General features: G+C 44.2%; 2 protein-coding genes across 7 annotated transcripts in view; one reads left to right on the top strand and one right to left on the bottom strand.

Annotated features, from left to right (window-relative positions):
* Positions 1–1,505: 1,505 nt before the first annotated feature.
* Positions 1,506–12,681, bottom strand: rwdd2b (RWD domain containing 2B). The gene is made up of 5 exons (XM_033033260.1): positions 12,376–12,681; positions 6,564–6,786; positions 6,388–6,455; positions 3,806–4,168; positions 1,506–2,289 (listed from the first exon to the last, which is right to left on the bottom strand). The coding sequence occupies exons 2-5, from the start codon at positions 6,753–6,755 to the stop codon at positions 2,037–2,039; spliced, it is 876 nt and encodes a 291-aa protein (XP_032889151.1). The 5' UTR covers positions 6,756–6,786; positions 12,376–12,681; the 3' UTR covers positions 1,506–2,036.
* usp16 (ubiquitin specific peptidase 16) overlaps positions 12,658–22,405 on the top strand; it is a 46,855-nt gene continuing 37,107 nt past the window's right edge. For 3 of the 6 annotated variants that reach the window (XM_033033257.1, XM_033033255.1, XM_033033256.1), the window contains exon 1: positions 12,658–12,782. The gene's annotated coding sequence lies outside the window, so the exon portion shown is untranslated. Of the gene's footprint in view, positions 12,801–22,405 lie in introns of all 6 variants that reach the window. The other 3 variants (XM_033033258.1, XM_033033253.1, XM_033033252.1) reach the window with 2 other exon arrangements.

Below are 22,405 nucleotides of genomic sequence, written 5' to 3'. Positions count from 1 at the left end.
GGAATTTAATGCCGAAATGTACCCACTGATGCACAAAATAAGACACATTTTAAAAATGGTGAGATGGATATTGTTGATATTCACAAAGGGCCTGATGTCCATGTACACAAGTAATAGAACGCCAATATATTGGCGCAGCAAGAAATTGGAAATTGTATGGTAATCTAACCTCTTGTAATAAAAACTAAGTAGAGTATTGTTTAGAAGAATGAAAGGAGGCATACTAAAACCTTTTAAACAAATACTCTGGCTGAGAAAGTTAGAAATAGGTAAACAGAATAAGAGGTGGGCCATTGAGATCTGAAAAGAGAAAAAATGTCTTCAAACAAAGTTTTAATAAACTACATATAATAATAGTTCAATGTATAAATGAAATTCTACCTTCCTCTCAAGACATTTAGCATCCTGGATTAGTTTCCAGGCTGTCCTCATACATACTGCAGGGGAATCTTGTGTTTCAAGCCGACAAGCAATGGTCCGAAACATCACCTATTCCTTTTCTCCAGAGATGTTGTCTGACCCGCTGAGTTACTCCAACATTTTGTGTCTATCTTTATCCTGAATGTATTTCTGTTTGCAACAGCATGCTGTTGCTTCCTTGTCACACTTTCTCAAGCCCTAAAATATCTGCTTGATAATTATTCATCAATCCAGGTCCCAAATATAGTAGGTGAGCTTGATTTGATTATGATAATGAAATGTGGGTAAATATGCTATATGTTACACCATAACAGACAAGTCAGGAGGCAATTTCTTGCAATTACACACTTTTTCTCCATCCTCCATCTGGAAGAGAGATAATGGTGACACATTTCTTCAGAATCTGGGCTATTACTACTTTTCTAATTATTATTAACAAATACTGTCCTTACTGGCAGTCAACTGAAGTTTTTCTTGGAAAAATATACCATGAATTGACACAATTCTCTCATTAAAAATGCTTGTCAAGGAGAGGTTTTCTTCAGCGCTTATAGTTTTCTTTGTCTGAATAATTTTATCACTGGGGAAACTCAGCGGGTGCAGCAGCATCTATGGAGCGAAGGAAATAGGCAACGTTTCAGGCTGAAACCCTTCTTCAGACTGATGGGGGGTGGCGGGGAGAAGAAAGGAAAAAGGAGGAGGAGGAGCCCGAGGGCTGATGGATGGGAGGAGACAGCCCGAGGGCTGAGGAGGTGGAGGAGACAGAATTCAATGTTCATGCCCGCAGGATGCAGATTCCCCAAGCGGAATATGAGGTGCTGTTCCTCCAATTTCCAGTGTTGCTCACTCTGGCCATGGAGGAGACCCAGGGCAGAGAGGTCGGACGGGGAATGGGAGGGGGTGTTGAAGTGCTGAGCCACCGGGAGGTCAGGGAAGGTTCTTGCGGACCGAGCGGAGGTGTTCGGCGAAACGATCGCCCAGCCGCTGCTTGGTCTTACTGATGTAGATCAGCTGACATCTGTGTACCTTCGATTTTCCAGCATCTGCAGTTCCTTCTTAAATAATTTCATCACTGTTTCAGTGACTAGCATAAATATTACCTTTATTGGAAATGTCTGATCAAAAGAGGCTTAGGATTTTCATTAAAGGATTGCAAAATTTATACAAAAACAAATAAAAGGAACAAAAAAAAAATGGGAGTACTGTTAATGTTCAATTTTTAAGAATTAGATTCCTTTAACTGTTAATTCAATACTTTTTGTAAATCAATTAGAATTCTAACTTGAGAATTTGGTTATGCATTGGATTGCAATACATGTATTCCTTGATTTATAAAAGTTAATTACACAAATGTTCACCTACCTCCATCGACTTTATATCATGCATGTTCTCGATTTACCAAACTATTGTTTATTATAGTGTTAATATCTTTGCGTAGAAATACACTAACAAAATTTCTACAATGCATTTTGCCCAGCCTCTTCAATTTATGAATTGTCACTTACTAAAACATTTTTCAGAAATACAAATGTTTTCCAAATTTATCATGGCATATTTATACAAGGCCTTTTTTACATCCTTACACAGGTAAACAATAAGATACACCCATAAATGGATTACGAAGCTTTTCCTTCTACACCAAAGTACAATTGAAAAATGTCCCCACAGTCTCTTTCATTTAAGAATTGGTACAGTTGCCCAAAATCCATATGATTTGATCTATTTCCACGTACAGTAAATATTTTTTCTTCAAAATTTGTGAATTTTTGAAACATTTGTATTACAGAAGTCATCTCGTCATTTGTGATATCCATGGTAGTATCCTCTCTGTGGCGGATTAGAATCCTCTTCCAGGTCAACCGTTTTATTCTGCAAGGAGATGCAAATATGTTAGTCAGATACTGAACAGGTGGTGTGGTATTCTGGTAGCATAACTTGCTGGTTTAAGCATCTGTGCATATGATAATCAATTGGGATAGTTCTCTGCCTCGGCTCTTCAACTCTGAGTAAGTTTCAAGTTCAACTCGGGTGCTTGGCATCCACCACTCACCCCCTGCCCAATGTACACACATTCTCCTCCCATGTCCTGCCCAAAGTTCCAAAGGTTAAGAGTTGATATAATGCTTTTTAAACTTCATATACAACTACGACGGCCATACCTCCATAAACCTCCTCTCTTGTTTCAACTGAAAAAAGTCAAATATAATTTATCATTAACAAATACATGCTTTTATCTATAAACCTATAATTTTCCAAGTGTCATTTAATCTTACGTTGAATTAATATACTTAATTTTCCTGACAGTTGATATTAGGCCGAGAAGCAGAGGTATCCTACGTGGAATGATTATAGTCACATATATTTAAACAAAATTTACATTAGGTATTATGGATCTTAGTGAAAAAGGTTGGTATTGCAGATACTGCAAGTAATTAAGATAGGTAAATGAAAATGCTGGAGAAACTCAGCGGATGAGGCAGCATCTATGGAGCGAAGGAAATGGACAATGTTTCGGGTCGAGACCCTTCTTCAGACTGATGTGAGGGTGGGGGGAGGGGGAAGAAGAAAGGAAGAGGCGGAGACAGTGGGCTGAGGGAGAGCTGAGAAGGGGAGGAGCAAGCAGGGACTACCTGAAATTAGAGAAGTCAATGTTCATACCACTAGGGTGTAAACTGCCCAAGCGAAAAATGAGGTGCTGTTCCTCCAATTTACCGTTGTCCTCACTCCGGCCATCGAGGAGGCCCAGGACAGAAACCAACCAACCGCAGAACCAACCAATCCCCGTTTACTGATACTCTCCTCCGCCTTGCGGAGCTGATCCTTACCCTTAACAACTTTTCGTTTGATTCCTCCAATTTCCTCCAAATGCAAGGCGTAGCTATGGGCACGCGCATGGGCCCTAGCTATGCCTGCCTCTTGGTAGGTTACGTTGAACAATCTTTGTTCGAGGCTTACCAGGGCCCTATCCCCAAACTTTACCTCCGCTACATCGAAGACTGCATTGGTGCTACCTCCTGCACCCACACACAACTCACTGAACTTCATCCATTTCACCACTAACTTCCATCCGGCACTCAAATACACTTGGACCATTTCCGACATTTCCCTATTATAGTCCTGACATTTTCCACACACACACACTTTAAAAAACTATGCTATCATTGTGGAATCCGTTTGAAAAAAATATTTAATCTAAATAGCAGTATTTTATTTCTGGAAGGGAGACGAGTACGTAAATGCTAGTTCCCAAGGTTAATTTAATAGTTGCATTCTTAAAACCATTACGAGAATATGTTTATATTTTGTCCTGTGCTCTACTGTCCTTTTTGATTCTTTTTCTGAAGAAACAAAGTATAACAAATATCAAAATGTATCAAAAACAAACCTTGCCCAGTATTCTTCACATGCACCGTGTGCCCCTTCTACACAAACCACTCCAGGCTTGCCAGGCATACTGAATCCAGTCAGTGAAAGCTCTTTTGCCCACTCCAGAATATTTTTCCTCTTTTCTTTGTTGTAGATGTGGTGGCTATAGATCCACAGTCTGGTACAAATCACATTTTTGGTTATGTTAGCAGGTTGCCTCTTATCAACTGCAAGGCTTTCTTTGATCATGTAAGTGATAGCATGATCTTTGATCCACTCGATTGCATTCAATATACATATCTCGCCACAACAGCTTCTTCTCAGATATTCATAAAGGCCTGTATTTATTTGCATTTGTTGTGATCTGTATAATGCATCTGACCTGGAAAATAGAATGTCACTTACTTTATATTGAAGTTATCACATTTAAAGCACTTCAAACCACAGAAATAAATCAGGTGTATGCATTCTCTCAAATCAGCTTCCCGCAAAAGAAAGCAGCCTTTTAAACATGCTTTACATTACGAAGCTTTCCTGTATGGTTGAAGGACATGCTAATGCTGCACATTTATCAACAACTGGAAGAGAATTAAATTAACTCTTTAAAAGAGTTATAATTGGAACAGCTGCGAGTAAGAATTTCATTGTTATATATCTGGGACATATGACAATAAAACACTCTCGACTTGAACTCCTAAAATCCTGTCCTTTGTTGCCTGCAGGAGATTAATCTGCTACAATTTTTCAGTGGTTAATGGTTTGAGGTTTTATTTCAGAGCAAGCAGTTCTTTTAAAAGCATTCCCAATTGGAATTATTGAGTTCTCTGGTAACAAAGGACCTATTCAACTTGTTCAATGGAAACCTGCAAATGCAGAGTTTGTGTAATTTCTCTACAGCAATCAAAAGGGCAATTACAGCATTTCTTATCAGCTGTTCCAGTGACGCATCCTCAAGAGTTTCAGTACCTACAAAGTGTTCATATGACAAACATGTCTTGAATTCCACTGTACTACCAAAGTCAATCTTTTAAGGAAGAGATTGTCAAAACAGTGACAGTGACAACATCTATGTCTAATATGTACACTATGCAAAACATTTGAGATTTATTATCCTCACCCTCCTCCAATTTCAAAATTTCTTTCACTAATTTAAAGGATATAAAATAGTTAATACCATTAAAAAACAGTTTATACTTTCAAAATATACTGGAATGTTATCAGCCTGAGCATTTGCTGAAATGTTCTTATAGATGCCTATTATATTTTGTTAATAATTATGGGTAGGGAAAAATTTAAGCTAATTTGCAGGATGGTGAGTAATCAAAATGATGCTTCACTGCAATCTAATTAACTAGTCCGTGGTACAATAAATATGGTCAGAATGTATCGAGCCATGGATCTGTGTCCTTTACTTATCATTCCCAAGAGTTCATGCTTTCAACTGTGCCCTTCATTGAGAACTCCAGAGGTCATGTTCAAGTCAAGTCAAGTTTATTCGTCACATACACATACAAGATGTGCAGTGAAATGAAAAGTGGCAATGCTCGCGGACTTTGTGCAAAAAGACAAACAAACAACCAACCAAACAAACTACAAACAGAATGGAACCGAATCACATATTCTTTTACATATTAAATATTGTGGGCGGAAGGAAAAAGGGAAAAGAACAGCAATTTAAAAAAAAGCAGTAGAGTGGCACAGTAAAAGTTAGTCCCTGGTGAGATAGGAGTTTACAGTCCTAATGGCCTCTGGGAAGAAACTCCTTCTCAACCTCTCCGCTCTCACAGCATGGCAACGGAGGCGTTTGCCTGACCGTAGCAGCTGGAACATCCAGCAGGGGTGGAAGGGGTCTCCCATGATTTTATTGGCTCTGGAGTTGCACCTCCTGATGTATAGCTCCTGCAGGGGGGGGCGAGTGAAGTTCCCATAGTGCGTTCGGCCGAACGCACTACTCTCTGCAGAGCCTTCTTGTCCTGGGCAGAGCAATTCCCAAACCAGATGGTAATATTTCCAGACAAGATGCTTTTCACAGCCGCTTTCCCTCAAGAGGCAGCAAGAGTTGGATAGTTACTATTTTTTTCTTATTTACAATAAACATTGAGCTGAGTTTACAGAGTAAGCAGCAAATGTAATCATGAAGCAACAAAACACACAGTGCTAGACGAACTCAATGGGTTAGGCAATGTTTGTGGAGGGAATGGATACTCCAGTATCTGTGTGGGAAAGAACTGCAGTCGCTGGTCTAAACTGAAGAGAGACAAAAATGCTGGAGTAGTTCTTGTGTCAATCATAATGCAGGAAATTCCATTTGACTAAAGTTTGTGGAAATACAAAGGAATACCAAAGAGAAATGGGAGGAATAAATAACAAGTTAAATTATTATTACTCCTTCACTCCACTTAACAAAAAAAGTGACCTCTGGTCATTTGAATTAAAGCAAACAATAATATTTATCACTTGAATTTGAATCCTCAAATGGATTTTGGTTTTATAGTATGAACATGCTTAGTTTAAACTTTTGTAATCTGCTAATTTTGGAGCAATTGTTTCACATTTTAAAGTATCTGTTTTACAAATACACCATGACTGCTGGTACAATACCTTATTGAAATTTCTGGTAGCACAGTTGGATAATTTGGGGGGAAAGCACAAGATAATGTGCACACTACCTGAAAACAAAACAAATAATTAATTGGAGGAATAAATGTTTCATGTGCAATAATTTAAAATAATAGATGCAATCTTTATTACTTAAATATTTGTATTGTGATACTGACATTAAGAGCCTCTAAATGGAGGTGTACAGTGTATTGTAGTCTTGAGGTTGGTGAGCTCTGCATCTTTCCTTGTATGTAGTCTCTGAGATCTGCCAGTGCCAACTGATCATCCACCAGAATCTCGTTAGGAAACATGCTGAAAAGAAGTTCCAGTTCAGACACCTGTGCCTCAGCATTAGCAGGACTGGACATTTTCAGGAATGTTTTTCACAAGGTGCAATAGCTGCAGGGGAACACATAAAAAGTCAATTAGTACATGTCAAAAATTATAATTGCAACAATTTTAAAATAAATATTTCTTGGAGGAAATTGTCGAGCCAATTCTAAGGCATTCACCTATGCACTAAGATTTTTATTTTTTTTTGTTTTTGTTTATTTTATTAGAAGTTAATACAGTACAAAACAGTACAGTGGAACCTAATTTTAGGTGCCAACTATGTCATACCGTAATCCATTCTATGTACAACCTCTAGTTTTATGTTTTGAGAAGGAAGTAAGCAAGACAAGAAAAAGAAAACAATAGAAAGGGGAAAAAGAGGAAAAATAGATGGTAGAGAATAGAAAAACGTGAAGTGTGTATGTAAAAATAAAGAAAAAGTAGAAAGTAGAAATAGTAAAGAAGGCCCCTTAAAAGAGAAATTTTCAAATCTTTATTCGGAGATGTAGATCTATCCACGGGCCTATGGACTAAGATTTGAAACGACTTTTGATGTATGAACCTGTCTTCATTGAGGCGACAACAGTGGAGAGAGTCAACAGCTTTAAGTTCTGGGTCATGCGTATATCTGAAGATCTGTCCTGGGCTCAGAACATTGATACAGTCACAAAGAAAACTCATCAACTCCTTCACTTAGAAGATTGAGGAGATTTTGTATGTCACTGAATGCTCTTATCGAACCTCTGCAGGTGCATGCCAGAGAACCTACTGACTGGTTGCATCATGTCCTAGTTTGGTAACTTAAATATCTAGGATATGAAGGAGGCTGCAGAAAGTGGTAGATGTTGCCTGGTCCATCACTGGCAGTGACCTCCCCACCATCAAAGGGATTTATAGGGCATTGCATTAAAAAGGCAACCAATGTCATCAAAGACCTATATGACCTGGCCACACTCTCCTCTCGCTACTACCATCGGGAAGAAGGTACTGAAATCAGAAAACATATGACAATTAACAACCCTTGAGTCTCGACTCTTGACATATAAAGTTACAAACTTCAAGAGAGGTTGCACCCATACCCAAATATTAAAATTTTGTGCAAAAGATAGAAGTTTAACACAAAAAAACTAATATTGTTCTTAAAGTGTTTGAAATTCAGAAGCTAGGAGAAGACAATTGTATGCAACCATGTTTGAAACATCCTGATTCAGGTTGGTTCATTATCATGTTCACTGGAGGGAATTGAAATGCCTTGTTCACATGAAGCTTGGAGTACACAGTATAGATGATGGAAGATACAACAATGAATTCAATGACTAATGCAAAAGCACAAAAAAGTAATGCAAAGGTTGTAATGCAATCAGAAGTAGTGCAAAATAATACTGAAGAGCAGTAATAGAATAACTGAATGAGGTAAAGTTAATAGCAACAGTACAGTGTCCTCCATAATGTTTGGGACAAAGACCCATCATTTATTTATTTATTTATTTGCCTCTGTACTCCACAATTTGAGATTTGTAATAGAACAAATCACATGTGGTTAAAGTGCACATTGTCAGATTTTAATAAAGGTCATTTTTATATGTTTTGGTTGCACCATCTAGAAATTACAGCAGTGTTTATACATAGTCCTCCCCCACTTCAGGGCACCATAATGCCTTACCAGGGATTGCCGTGTTGGAGCTCCGGAGTGTTTAACACCGTGAAGTGTTTAACACTGATTAACACCGTGAAGCTGCGGTTGCAGAGCTTCTAGCCGCAGGCGGTGCTGACTTTAACATCACAGAGTCCTGGGATCTTTTGCTGAGGGTCGCTAGTGTTGAGTCTCCGCCCAACTCATCCTGTGGACTTCGGGAGCCGCGGTCTCTGGGAAGAAGTGGCCGATTCAGAAACTCTGAGAGCCGCTGAGAGTGTTCTTCCATTTCGTTGCCGGAGCTCCGATCATCCCGGCGAGAGGGCCTGAACATGGGGCTGCCGTAGCGGCGACTGCGGAGGGCTCAAAGGCCCCGATTATGGGTGAACAAAGAGGAAGATGACTGAACTTTATTGCCTTCCCTCACAGTGGGAAACGTTGATTCCGCTGTTTGGGGATGTTCATGTTAAATTCTATCGTGTATTGTGTTCTTTTTGTTCGTATGGCTGTATGGTAACTCAAATCCCAATTGGTGCATGTGACAATAAATGTAACTTGAACTTGAACTACTTGCGAGCAATGCACCAAGGCAAATTCCTTGTATGTATACATATTTGGCTAATTAAATTTCTTCAATTCAATTCAATTCAATAGTGGTATTCTTAAAGCAGGTGTGAATCTCAGAATGCAATGGGGGGGAAGTTAAAGATGTCCGTGAATATCGCAGCCAGCTGATCCACGCAAATCCTGGGGCACCACTGGGGACCATCATGGCCAATTGCTTTCTCTGGGTCCACTCGCATGAAGGCCGATCTTATATCTGTGATAATAATTGTGTGATAATAATTGTGGATACAGGTGTACCCAAGGCTGCCAGGGTACATGACGTTATTCCACCGACCTTCCGAGCATAGAATACATTGAACATCAGTGACACTGTCTGCCTTCACCTAGTCAATTTTGCAATGGACAGGCAGAATCATTTCAGTTGACTAAGAAACTAAATATATCTGGACCTCTTCAACAAGTTTCAATGAAGCTCAGATCTGGAGTCACCATGCTGCACTAAGATTTGAAAATTTTACATTTGTGGAACATCCCCTTGCAATTCTGAGCCTGGTGGATGATTTAAAATCAGATTTCTAGTTTCAGAGAAACTAGATTTCAAATTTCTAGTTGCAGAGAAATTATTTTGTCTAGTAAAAAATTAATTAATTTGTTGAATGAAAGGCAAGGCGATTACTGAGACATGTGTTCTCAAAATGCCTCCCATAATTCCTTGAGGTCATTCTGCCTTCAAAGAAACTCAAGGGGAAACAGATCAAATCATTGCTTAACCCACTGATTTTTAAATAAATTATTCTACCCAATTTCATTTTTTAAATTTTAACATTTTATAATAACAGCATTGTAACTAGTGGGCAAGTTTACAAGATCAGTAATATCAACCCATAATATGACAATTAATAATTAGCCAAATAGACTATTAAAGCTGGTCTGTCATTATATATGACTAAATAGACTGGAGTAACTCAGCGGGATAGGCAGCAACTCTGGAGAGACTGAATGGATGACGTTTCGGGTCGAGACCCTTCTTCAGACTGATGTCAGGGGAGTGGGCGGGACAGAGATAGAATGTAGTCCACGACAGTAAGACTGGTGGGAGAACTGGGAAGGGATGGAGAGGGAGGGAAAGTCGGGCTATTAAGTTAGAAGTCATTGTTCATACCACTGAGGTGTTATATGCTGTATGTGGCGGTTGATAGGGTGGAAGGTGAGGATGAGGGGACAAAGGCAAAGGACAAAGGATAAGTATTGTCACATACACCAATTGGTGAGGTGAAATTTGAGTTGCCATTTGCAGCACACCAATAAAAATAAAACACAACATTAAAGAAGAATTTAACATTAAACATAAAAACATCCCCCCACAATGGTTCCCACTATGAGGGAAGGCAGCAAAGTCCAGTCCTCTTCCTCTTGTTCACCCGTGGTCGGGGCCTATTTGAGGCCTCCGCAGTCGGCACAACGGTGGCCCAATGTTTTCAGGTCCTCTCACCAGATGATGGAGCTTCGGCGTCGGAAGAACACTTCAGCGGCTTAGAGTGTCTGGAATGGCCACTTCCTCGGAGACTGCGGCTCCAAAAGTCCACAGGCCGCGCTGGTCGGAGCTCCGACACTGGCGATCTCGGCGAAAGATCCCAGGCTCCGCGGTGTTCAAAGTCAGCGCCGGCGCAGCTGGATGCTCCGCAGACCCCACAACTCCGTGATGTTGGAGTCGGTGGTCTCAGCACTCCGGAGCTTACCACACGGCGACCCTCGGTAAGACATCGCCCGCTCCGCAATGATGCTTCAGCGCTGCGTCGCCGCCGAAGCTGAAGATTCTGGCCGGTCCCGGCAGGAAACGCCACTCCAGTCCAGGTTGTAGGCCGCGAGGAGAAGGCGAAGATGTGGCTCGGAGGAAAGACGCATCTCCGACCTGGTAGGGACTGAGGAAAAAAAAGACTAGACCTCCAAAACAAAACTTTTTAACATACTAAAAATAAAAAAAAGGTGGAAGGACAAACAGCTGCAGGCTGGGCAGCCATACTCGACGGCGCACCCACTCGACTCTGTCCTTGTTGCGATTGGGGGGGGAAGGGGGAAGAGAGAGCGGAGCTGCGGGATATTGAGGAGACCCTAGTGAGAGTCTCATCTATATTGGAAGAGGGAACTAAAGGATGAGGACAATTCCGATGATCTAATATGGAAACCCTCATCCTGGGCGCAGATGCGGCATAGATGAAGGAATTGCGAGTAGGGGACAATAACAGAATGCAGGGTGGGAAAAAGTGTAGTCTAGATAATTATGGGAGTCAGTAGATTTGTTAGTAGTAGATGTAGTAGGTTTGCAGTAGATGTCGGGGGTGTCAGTAGGTCAATATTCTATAAGACTATATGTGATCATTCGTAGACACAGAAAAAGGCCTTTTGAACCACTTAGACCTCATGAATGATCATCATGCACCTATTAATGCAATACGACACTAATCACATTTTTTAGTCCCCGATATCCATCAATTCCCCAAGCCCCCAAGAGCAACTTCATGGACAATTAACCCACCTCTTTGAGGTTTTGGAAGAAACCGATACAGCAGGGGAAACCCACGTGGTCACAAGCAAAAATGAGCCAATTCCACACAGAGAGCGTTTAGAAGTCAGGATTGAACTTGGGCACTGGAATTGTGAGATCAAAGTTCCACTGGGAGGTTCGACGTGCTCTGCGACTGGCAACCGTGATCGGTCATAATAGAAAGTGCCTCTGTCATAAGGAGACACAGATTTAATCTTGGTTTCAATTCCTGCTTGCTCTCTTCCCTTCCAGCCCAACACTCTGGATTATTTTGGCACTTCCCTGATATCAGCCATTAAGCTTTTGACCATTGCCCTTCACCCTCTCTCTCCAAAACATTCAATTTCTTCGGTCAGAAACAAGGTTTTGCCTGGTTCTGTGTACACTACAAATATGTTTGGAATCTTAGCGAAAGTTTTGAACAAAATTAAATTGAATTTAAAAAAAAATCAAAAGAATAAGAAAGGAATGTCATTATTTAAATGCGTAAACGTTTCAACTAAATTGAATTGAATGCATTACCGTTTCAACTACATTGAATACGATTGTAAAACAATCGGGACGGGTTGTGATTGTTAAATAAAGGAGATATTACTTCATGCTGGTCAGATAGTGATGATTACTACAGGACAAAACATTTCGCCGAGGACACCTTCGTGTGGACTGCAGCCTGTCTGTATTCGCTGCCCGCACGTCACATATCCATAGACAGACACAAAATGCTGGAGTAACTCAGCGGGACAGGCAGCATCTCTAAAGAGAAGGAATAGACGACGTTTCGGGTCGAGACCCTTCTTCAGACTGAGAGTCAGGGGGAAAGGAAAACGAGATATAGAACAAATGAATGAAAGATATGCAAAAATGTAACGTTAGCTGTGGTGAAAACCAGTTAAACATATCATGAACTCACCAGAAATACACATCACCTGTCCATGTTCTCCAGAGATGCTGCCTGACTCGCTGCTGAGTTACTCCAGCACTTTGTGTCTTTCTTCGATATATTACTTGGTGCGGCCTCGCGGGTCAGATATTTCGCCGAGGACACCTTTGTGTGGACTGCAGCCTGTCCGCGATCGCCGCCGGCACATCACCTTGCCCGTGTTCTCCAGAGATGCCGCCTGGGCCGCTGCTGAGGCTTGTTCCTCCGGCACTCGCCAACTATCCGCCGCGTTCGCGGACTTCTCTCGGCCACCGTCGCTCCCAGACGGCCGGCCGGTCGCGCACGCGCGAGAGTGAAAGCAACCGCAGGCGCCGTCGCCGGTTGACGTCTGTCTGTCCGTCCGTCCGTCCACGGCTGGAGCAGGAGCGGGAGGGGCGGTGAGTCTTCAAGGACGGGTGGGTGGGGGGCTCCGCCGGGGACGCCTCGTACCGTACTCGGGCTTTAACTGTTGGCGACAGGGTCAGGCCACGATCAGCCGCTTCCGCAGCCGGACCCCACGTCACGTGATTGGAACAGGATTAGGCCATTCGGCCCATCAAGTCTACTCCGCCATTCAATCATAGAAACATAGAAAATAGGCGCAGGAGTAGGCCATTCGGCCCTTCGAGCCTGCACCGCCATTCAATATGATCATGGCTGATCATCCAACTCAGTATCCTGTACCTGCCTTCTCTCCATGGCTACCTTCAAGCTCCATCTCCTGCCTTCTCCCTATAACCCCTGACACCCATATTAATCAAGAATCTATCTATCCTTGATTTTAAAATATTCATTGACTTTGCCCTCCACAGCCGTCTGTGGCAATGTGTTCCACATATTCACCATCCTCTGACTAAAGAAATTCCTCCTCATCTCCTTCCTAAAGGAACGTCCTTTAATTATGAAGCTATGACCTCTCGTCCTAGACTCTCCCACTAATAGAAACACCCTCTCCTTATTCATTCTATCCAAGCCTTTCAAAGCGATCTAACCATCGCGAGTGGCTGTGGCTTGAGGCATGTAGTTCCTCCAATCGTCTAATTTATTTCATTCCCATAGGACATGAGATGCAAGAAGTGGGATTAGTAATAAAAATAAACCTCAGAGTCTGGAAGTCTGCAATAAAAAGAGATAAGAGAAATCTGAGAGTAAATTAGGCACCAGCGAACTTGACAGTAGTAGGGAAGATGCCAGAATTAATTCCAGTTATCCCCAATTAACGAAGAGGCTCAGTTCCGAAGGAATCTTTATATGTGAATTTTCATTGTGCAAGAATGGCTTTTCATTATTTCCCAGAGGAAATTTCACTTTGTATCTGGTGTTAAGGACAAAGAGTCAACAGAGGCAGTTAGTCTGCTGAACCACACTCGCATGTGTTACAGAGAGGATCCAGTTATAATAGCTTGTGTTTGCTGTTTGGTTTTTGAGTGGATCCAGTTCGATGAGGTTACCGGTTGGTCTGTTCTGTCAATTTGTCAGAATGGTAACTCAGCTGTGCTCATGGTAGCTCATTGTGCTCATGGTAGCTCATTGTGCGGTGATTTCATACCCTAGATACTGGATCTCAACTAAGTTTAATTTATTATTGTCACGTGTACCGAGGAGCAATGAAAATCCTTTTGTTGCGTGCTGTGGGGGAGTCGGGGAGCGCCCTGTCAAGGGAAGTGCCTTGTGAAAAAAGTGCGAGTCTTTGGCTCAAGAGTCTTCGGCGAGGAGGCTGAGAATAGGAGAGTACGCAAAAAGTTGGAGAGGACGGCACGCGGTGAACACATGATGAGTAAGATGAGGCAGTGTGATGCTTGCAGGGTGTGAGTGGTCAGGGACACGGATGGAGCCTCTGGCTGCTACAAATGTGACAAGTGTGTCCAGGTTCAGCTCCTGAAGGACTGTGTTGGGGCACTGGAGAAGCAGCTGGATGACCTCAGGGACTTCCGGGAAAACAAGAGTTTCCTGGACAGGACCTACAGTGAGGTTATCACGCCGAGGATACGGGAAGAACAAAGGTGTGTGACTGAGAGAAAGGGTGATAATCCATGGAGTGCAGGGGACCCAGGTGGCTTTGCCTAATGAAAACAGGTACGCCCTCTTGGGAACTGTCGGGAGAGACGACGCTTCCAGTCCGAGTGGCGGACACGTCGGTGGCTCCAATCCTAGAGATGGGACTCGATCGGCGAAACAGACGTCGGGCAGAGCCTTAGTGGTGGGTGACTCCATTGTCCGAGGTGCGGACAGGAGATTCTGTGGCGGCAGGTGAGACGCGAGGATGGTCTGTTGCCTCCCTGGTGCCAGGGTTCAAGATGTCACAAACCAAATTTAGAACATCCTCGAGAGAGAAGGTGAACAGCCGGCAGTAGTTGTGCACGTAGGCACAAACAACATCGGGAGGAAGAGGAAGGAGGTTCTGTAACGTGAGTTCAGAGAGTTAGGAAGAAGACTGAAAAGCAGGACTTCTAGTGTTGTTATCTCTGGATTGCTTCCAGTACCTCGTGCTAGTGAGGACAGGAACAGGGAGATAGGGGATCTGAATGTGTGGCTGAGGGGCTGGTGCAGGGAGCAAGGATTTATATTTCTAGACCACTGGGATCTCTTCTGGGGTAGGGGTGACCTGTACCGAAGGGACGGGTTGCACCTTAACTGGAGGGGAACCGATGTTCTGGCAGGCAGGTTTGCTAGGGCTACACGTGTGGGTTTAAACTAAATAGTGGGGGGGAGGGATTGACAAATTGGGAGTATAAAGATGGAGTTAAAGGGGAAGTGAGTACAGGAAAAGTTACAAAAGATTCTCGAATTAATGGGAAGGAAAGTTCGAGAAGGGATAAGAGAGTAAGGTCAGGGCTAATTGCAAGTGGTGCGAGAGGGGAGGTGAATACCGAGGTCAAAGTGTTGTATATGAATGTGCGAAACACATGAAATAAAGTGGACGAGCTTGAGGCTCAGTTAGAAATTGGCAAGTATGATGTTGTGGGAATTACAGAGACATGGCTGCAAGAGGGCCAGGGCTGGGAACTGAATATACAAGGGTATATCTACTATCGAAAAGACAGACAGGTGGGCAGAGGGGGTGGGGTAGTTCAGGTGGGGTAGTTGATGAGGAATGAAATTCAGTCACTTGCAAGGGGTTACATTGAAACAGGAGATGTGGGGTCAGTATGGATAGAACTAAGGAATTTGAAGGGTAAAAAGACCCTAATGGGACACCGTATATCCAGGCCCCCAAACAGTAGCCTGGATATAGGGTGCAAGTTGAATCAGGAGTTAAAATTGGCATGTGAGTCTATGGAATTTCCTGCCTCAGAGGCCGGTTCTCTGGATACTTTCAAGAGAGAGCTAGATAGGGCTCTTAAAGTTAGCGGAGTCAGGGGATATGGGGAGAAGGCAGGAACAGGATACTGGTTGGGGATGATCAGCCATGATCACATTGAATGGCGGTGTTGGCTCGAAGGGCCGAATGGCCTACACCTGCACCTATTGTCTGTTGTCAGTTGTCTATCCAGTCCAAGAAAAGACTATACATGACAACCATCCACTGTACAGGTAAAGGTACAACATTTAGTTTAGTGTCATGTGGAGGTACAGTGAAAAGCTTTTGTGCGTGCTAACCAGTCAGCGGAAAGACAATACATGATTACAACCGAGCCTTTCGCAGTGTACAGATGCATGATAAAGTGAATAACGTGAATAACGTTTAGTGCAAGATAAAGCCAGTGAAGTCCGATCAAAGATAATTCAAGGGTCTCCAATGAAGTAGTTCAGGACTGCTCTTTAGTTATGGTAGGACAGTTCAATTGCCTGATAACAGCTGGGAACAAACTGTCTCTGAATCTGGAGGTGTACGTTTTCACACCACTATACCTTTTGCCCGATGGGAGAAGACGGGTGTAGCTAGGTTGCGATTTGTCCTTGATTATGCTGGTGGCCTTCCCAAGGCAGCGAGAGGTATAAATTGAGTCAAAAGGAAGGGAGGTTGGTTTGTGTGATGGTCTGGGCTGCGTCCACAATTTGCTGCAACTTCTTGTGGTCTTGGATGGAGCTGTTCCCAAACCAAGCTGTGATTCACCCCGATAAAATGTTTTCTACGGTGCATTGGTAGAAGTTGGTGAGAGTTTTTGGAGACATGCTGAACTTCCTTGCCTTCTAAGGAAGTAGAGGCGTTGGTGTGGTTTCTTGGCTGTTTCTTCAAGATGGGTGGTCCAGGAGAAGTTGTTGGTGATATTGACTCCTAGGAATTTGAAGCTTTCAACCATCTCTACTTCGGCGCCGTCAATGCAAACTGGGGTATGTGTACCACTTCACTTCCTGAAGTTGATCACTATCTCCTTTGTCTTGCTGACATTGAGAGAAAGGTTGTTGTCACGGCACCGACACTAGGTTCTCGATCTCCTTACTGTACTCCGTTGCATCATTATTTGATATCCGGCCCATAATGGTGGTGTTCTCTGCGAATTTGAAAATTGAATTAGATTTGTACATGAGTGGACAGTTGTGGGTGTACAAGGAGCAAAGGAGGGGGCTGAGAACGCATCCTTGCGAAGCACCAGTGTTGAGGATAAGACGATATGAAATAAAGAGCACAATTCTGAAGTGTATGCAAGGAAAGAAGGACCTGGATGTACATGTGCCTAATCTTTGAAAGTGACAGAATATGTTGAGTGACCATTTAGTAGGGTTCATGGGGTCATAAATGGAATCATAGGCAAAAGCTATTAATCTCTATAACTTTAAAGCTCTCATCTTGTATGTGTGTGTGTATATGTGTGTGTCTTGAAATTTTCGCAAAAACACTATCACGCGGTAACAATAAGATTTTTACATATTCTGACTCACATTTTCCCCTCTAAGCAGTGATCAGCTTCACAAGATGTTATGCTTTATTTCACGACTTATTGCTGATTAAAGTTTAAAAAAGTAAAAAAACTCCCTTTTAAACCGACCAGATGACGTCACAATGAGGTGGGCGGGCACGATGGCTCGACTCGGAGCACGTTTCACACACAGAATATTCCACGAGCTTCGAGTGATGTTAGGGGGTGGGCTGCATTTCCACAACATTCCTCAAACGCTTCACCACTTCCCCAACGGTCGACCTGCTTCATTCTCACTGCTTGATTCTTCATTCTGACCGCCATCTTTAAAGATATGACGTCACAATGAGGTGGGCGGGCACCATGGCTCAGGTCGGCGCCCGTTTCACACACGCCCGCCTGTGGCCTCACTCAGGTCCACACCCGCCTGCGGTCACACGCGGGGTCCCCGGGTCCACGCTCGCACGCGGCCTCACTCTGGTCCTCGAGTCCTCAGGTCCACGTCCGCCTGCGGTCTCCCTCGGTTTCTCGGGTCCACGTCCGCCCACGGCCTCGCTCGGGTCCACGCCCGTCTGCTGCCGCGGGCTGAGCCCAGCTACTGGCCCTGGGCTGGAGCCGAGCCTGTAGCTGGAGTGAGGGCCAGGGCTTGGGATGGGGCCGTGACTGGGGCCGAGAAAGAAGCCGCCGGTGGAACCAAGGACGAGCCGGGATCAGGGACGAGCCAGGAGAAGAAGTCGGGGCCTGGACTGGAGCCCATGCGGCGGCCGAGCTGACGGCTGCAGTCTACAGCCAGGGCTGGGCTGAGTACAAGAACCAGGCCGAGTTCCAGGCCTTGGCGCTGCTCTACGACCTGGGTAGCTGTGTCAGGGAATGGAAGTGAGGGGAGGAGGATGAAGGAAATGAGGAGGAGGGAGATGGAGTGGGGTCTCTACCCCCTCCCTCGCTACCCCTCCCTCCCTACCCCCCTCTCCTTCCCTCTACCCTCCCTCTCTACACCTCTCCCTCTCTACCCCTCCCCCCCCTCTCTACCCCCTCCCTCTCTACCCCTCCCCTCTCTACCCCCTCCCCTTCCTTCTCTACCCTCTTCCCCCTCCCTCTCTACCCCCTCCCCTCTACCCCCTCCCCCTCCCTCTCTATCCCCTCCCCCTCCCTCTCTGCCCCCTCCCTCTCTACCCCCCTCCCTCTCTACCCCCCTCCCTCTCTACCCCCCTCCCTCTCTACCCCCTGCCTCTCTACCCCTTCCTTCTCTACCCCCTCCCTCTCTGCCCCCCCATCTCTACCCCCCTCCCTCTCTACCACCCCTCCCTCTCTACCCTGCTCTCTACCCCTTCCTTCTCTACCCCCTCCCTTTCTACCCTCTCCCTCTCTACTCCCCCTCCCTCTCTACTACCCCTCCCTCTCTACCCCCTCCCTCTCTGCTCCCCTTCCCACTCTGCCCCCCCATCTCTACCCCCTCCCTCTCTACTCCCCTCCCTCTCTACCCCCCTCCTCTCTACCCCCCCCCCTCCCTCTCTACCACCCCTCCCTCACTACCCCCTCCCTCTCTACCCCCTCCCAATCTAAGGAGTGGTGAGTATTGGGACCTATGGGTGAGTGGTGGAGTATTGCATTCGAGTATTGCACCCTGTGACGCCGTGTGTGTGTCTCCCCCCCCCCCCCGCCTTGGTGAACGGGACCCAATGAGCCCCACTTGGTCTAGTATTTTATAAAACTGTGGTTAGAGCGCAGATAATAATGTCTGATTTTATTTTTTCTAAGTCAGCACAGTTTTGGTAGGAGAAGGTGGGATTGATCGCCCTGGTGGACAAAGATTGGGATTTGTCTGAGATGTGCAAGATGGGTTTAGATAAAGTATATACAAGCAGTTCTCATTCACAAATAATTCCAGGAGTACTGGATCAGATTTAAAACGATTGACTAAATATATATTGATAATATGATGGTAAAACAAAACTAAAGTAATAGAATCATATGACACAGAAACAGGACCTGCAGCCCAACCTGCCTGTGCAGATCAGGTTTTATAACTGGTTCAGCCCCATTTGCCTGCCTTTGGCTTATTCTTCAAAACCTTTCCTATCCATGTCTATTCAAATGTATCTTAAACATTGCCATTGTATCTGTCTGTGTAGTATTTTTTTTATGGCAGCTCGTTCCATATGTGCACCACCCTCTGAAGAAATTGTCCTTTGGATTTCTTTTTTTTTTTAAATCCCCCTTTCACCCTCACCCAAATCCTATGCCCCCTGGTTCTGCACTCATCGATCAAAAGAAAAAGACTCTCATCATTCATCTTACGTATGACTTCCATGATTTTTTTACATCTCTGTATGGTCACCACTCAGCCTCCAATGTTCCATGGAATTTTATCCAGCCTCCCCTTATAACTCAAGCCCTTGAGTCCTGATAGCATCTTGGTGAATCTTTTCTGCATTCTTTCCAGCTAATGACATCCTTCCTACATCAGGGCCACCAGAACTGTGTACTCACCAAAGTCTGGAAAAAAAAACTCAGAAAGGGTTGGAAATATTCAGGAAGTCAAGTAGCATGTATGGAAGAAAATCCAATTATGGTTTCTGGTAAAGGTTCTGGTAAAACTTCATTGTCCTGAAATATTAAGTTTTCCTTTCCACAGGTATTGCCCAAAGGGAAGTAATATAAACCTTGGTTAGATAGAGATTGGTTATGATTGGGAACTATCTGCAAGCAAGGGTGGCCGAAGCAGTGTCAATTATATCCCTCTAAAGGAAATTATATAGGCCCATGAGGAAAGATAAATTGCAATGTTACAATGGGGTAGCACTGAATGAATGGCTCTGCAAGAGCCAGAATTAATTTAAGCCTCTTGTGACTATTCTATGATTCTATATGTGTTATTCAGTGGGTATTTGATATGTGGGAGGAGACAGTGTGGAAACGGTGTTGGAGGAAGCCATGGTCTGGAAAAGTTTTAAGTTATCATTTTTTACCAGGCTTGGAGTGCCTAACACAGATCAAAACAAGTAATGACACAAAAATCTGGAGTAACTCAGAGGGTCAGATAGCATCTCTGGAGAATAGATTCCTATTCTCATTTCGGGTCGAGACCCTTCTTCAGACTACTCAAAACAAGTAACGCGTGATATGTTGGAATTCATTCAAATAAATCAAATCACTTGTTTACTAAGTAAGATTGGGTTTGCAATCCTCTGACTTCACAAAGCAAAGATGCAGAAAATGCAGAAGTAAGTGGATTTGGGTAACAGCCCAGCAGCAGCTTCAGTGGCATGAGAAGGAAAAGAATAACATCTCAAAATGTCCATAGCTGAATTTAAAAACCAATCAAATGATTTTGAACTCTAGTTACTGTTGAAGAAAAAGTGGCAGCCAACATGTGCAGGGCAAAGTCTCCACAAACAGAACTGTTAGTGACCAGATCTCCTGTTTTTAAGTCTGAAGAAGGGGCCCGACTCAAACCATCCAGATATGCTGCCAGATCTGCTGAGTTACTCCAGCACCATGTATTTTTTTGGTAAACCCGAACCTGCAGTTCCTTGTGTCTGTTTTTAGTTGTTCTCATCTTCAAGGCATAATAATAGTCTTCGGTGCATCAGGATGAATGTGATGAAGGGTTACAGACTTAAAATATTAATTGTTTCCCTTTCCTCAGACACTGCCTGATCTGAATTTTTCCAGTGTCTAGTTTTTTTATTTTCAGGATTAATCTTTTTGCTGGTCATCAAAAAGGAGTTGCGATCTTTTATGACTACATCAAAGAATGGAATAGAAGTCAGTTTAGCGTGTTGTTCAAAACACCTCATCTGAGCAGTTCATTAAAGTGCTGATCGAAGTATAGCCTGGATTCTGCACTTGTGTCTGTGCAAGTAGATCTTGGGCTCACAACCTTCTCAGAGCTGAATTCAGATTCTGATTCAACTCTGTCCTTTCATCAGCAATCGCTGCTAATAGAATAAACAGAAGGAGATGACTGCTTGTACAAGAGAGAAAGGGGAAAGTGTTATAACCAAGAACAGCTATTTACAGTAATTTGAAATACATTAAAACTTTGCAGGTCAGGCAGTATCTACCGAGAGAAGAAAAGTATACAGATTGATGACTTATTGTCAGAACTGGCCTCTTAGGGAGGGAGTACAGAGAAGGTTCACCAGACTGATTCCTGGGATGTCAGGACTTTCATATGAAGAAAGACTGGATAGACTCGGCTTGTACTCACTAGAATTTAGAAGATTGAGGGGGGATCTTAGATAGATATAAGATAGATAGATATAATTTATTGCCACACAACCAGGGTCGGTGGAAATTTGGGTTGTCAGCAGCAGTACAATAATAAAGAACACAATAAAACTGTAACACAAACATCCACCACAGCATTCATCACTGGTGGAAGGCACAAAAATTTGGCCAGTCCTCCTCCATTTCCCCCCCGTGTACAGGACCAGAGTCCAGAGTCAGTCCAGGATCGGCTCTTCCTCACTGGAGACCGCGGCTTTAAGATGGTGTAGGCCGCAGGCCGGCGGTCGAGATTTAAAGTCCCCGCCGCAGCCAGAAGCACCGTAGACTGCAGGGCTGGCGGTCGAAGCTCCCCTCCAGGGGTGTTGGTAAGTCCATGCCGGCCCCGCGGTAAGAGTTGGCCGCGGGCCGGCAGTGATGGCTTCTTCTTCCCCCGGGTCCCCCACGAGGGATCCTGGGCTGTAGACGCCGCACCAGCTGGAGCTCTGCAGACCGCGGCTTCAGGCTGCGACTTCAGGCTGCCGGCTGCCGCGGGCCAGCGAAACGGAGCGTTCCCCTCCAGCGAGCCCCAGCGAGGGCTCACCCGCTCCATGCCGAGAGTCCACGCTGCGCCCGCCGCTGAAGCCCCGGGCACGTCTCCGGGAAAGGCCGCGCCGATCCTTGATGTTAGGCCACGGGGGAGGCGACCTGGAAAAAGTCGCCTCTCCATGGAGGAGGCGACCGAAGCGGTTTCCCCCTTACCCCCCCACACCACCCCCCACACAAAACACACCGAAAAACATCAAAAACACACTTTAAAACATACTAAAAAATAAACAAAATTGAAAAATCTGACGCGCTGCTGACATGGCTGCACTACAGATCTTATAGAAACTTACAAAATTCTTAAGGGGTTGGACAGGCTAGATGCAGGAAGATTGTTCCCGATGTTGGAGAAGTCTAGAACAAGGGGTCACAGTTTAAGGATAAAGGGGAAATATTTTAGGACC

Source organism: Amblyraja radiata, chromosome 14 (assembly GCF_010909765.2).
Source record: "Amblyraja radiata isolate CabotCenter1 chromosome 14, sAmbRad1.1.pri, whole genome shotgun sequence".
Classification (NCBI taxonomy): domain Eukaryota; kingdom Metazoa; phylum Chordata; class Chondrichthyes; order Rajiformes; family Rajidae; genus Amblyraja; species Amblyraja radiata.
The sequence above is the reverse complement of the archived record's forward strand: the minus strand, read 5'-3'. Positions and strand labels throughout refer to the sequence as shown.

Excerpts from the sequence above, each read along its gene's own strand:
- rwdd2b (XM_033033260.1), bottom strand. The coding sequence starts at position 6,755 with ATGTCCAGTCCTGCTAATGCTGAGGCACAGGTGTCTGAACTGGAACTT. Across the intron at positions 6,456-6,563 it reads TCCATTTAGAGGCTCTTAAT|GTAGTGTGCACATTATCTTG; the intron begins GTCAGTATCACA and ends TTTTGTTTTCAG. Across the intron at positions 4,169-6,387 it reads CTACCAGAAATTTCAATAAG|GTCAGATGCATTATACAGAT; the intron begins GTATTGTACCAG and ends TCTATTTTCCAG.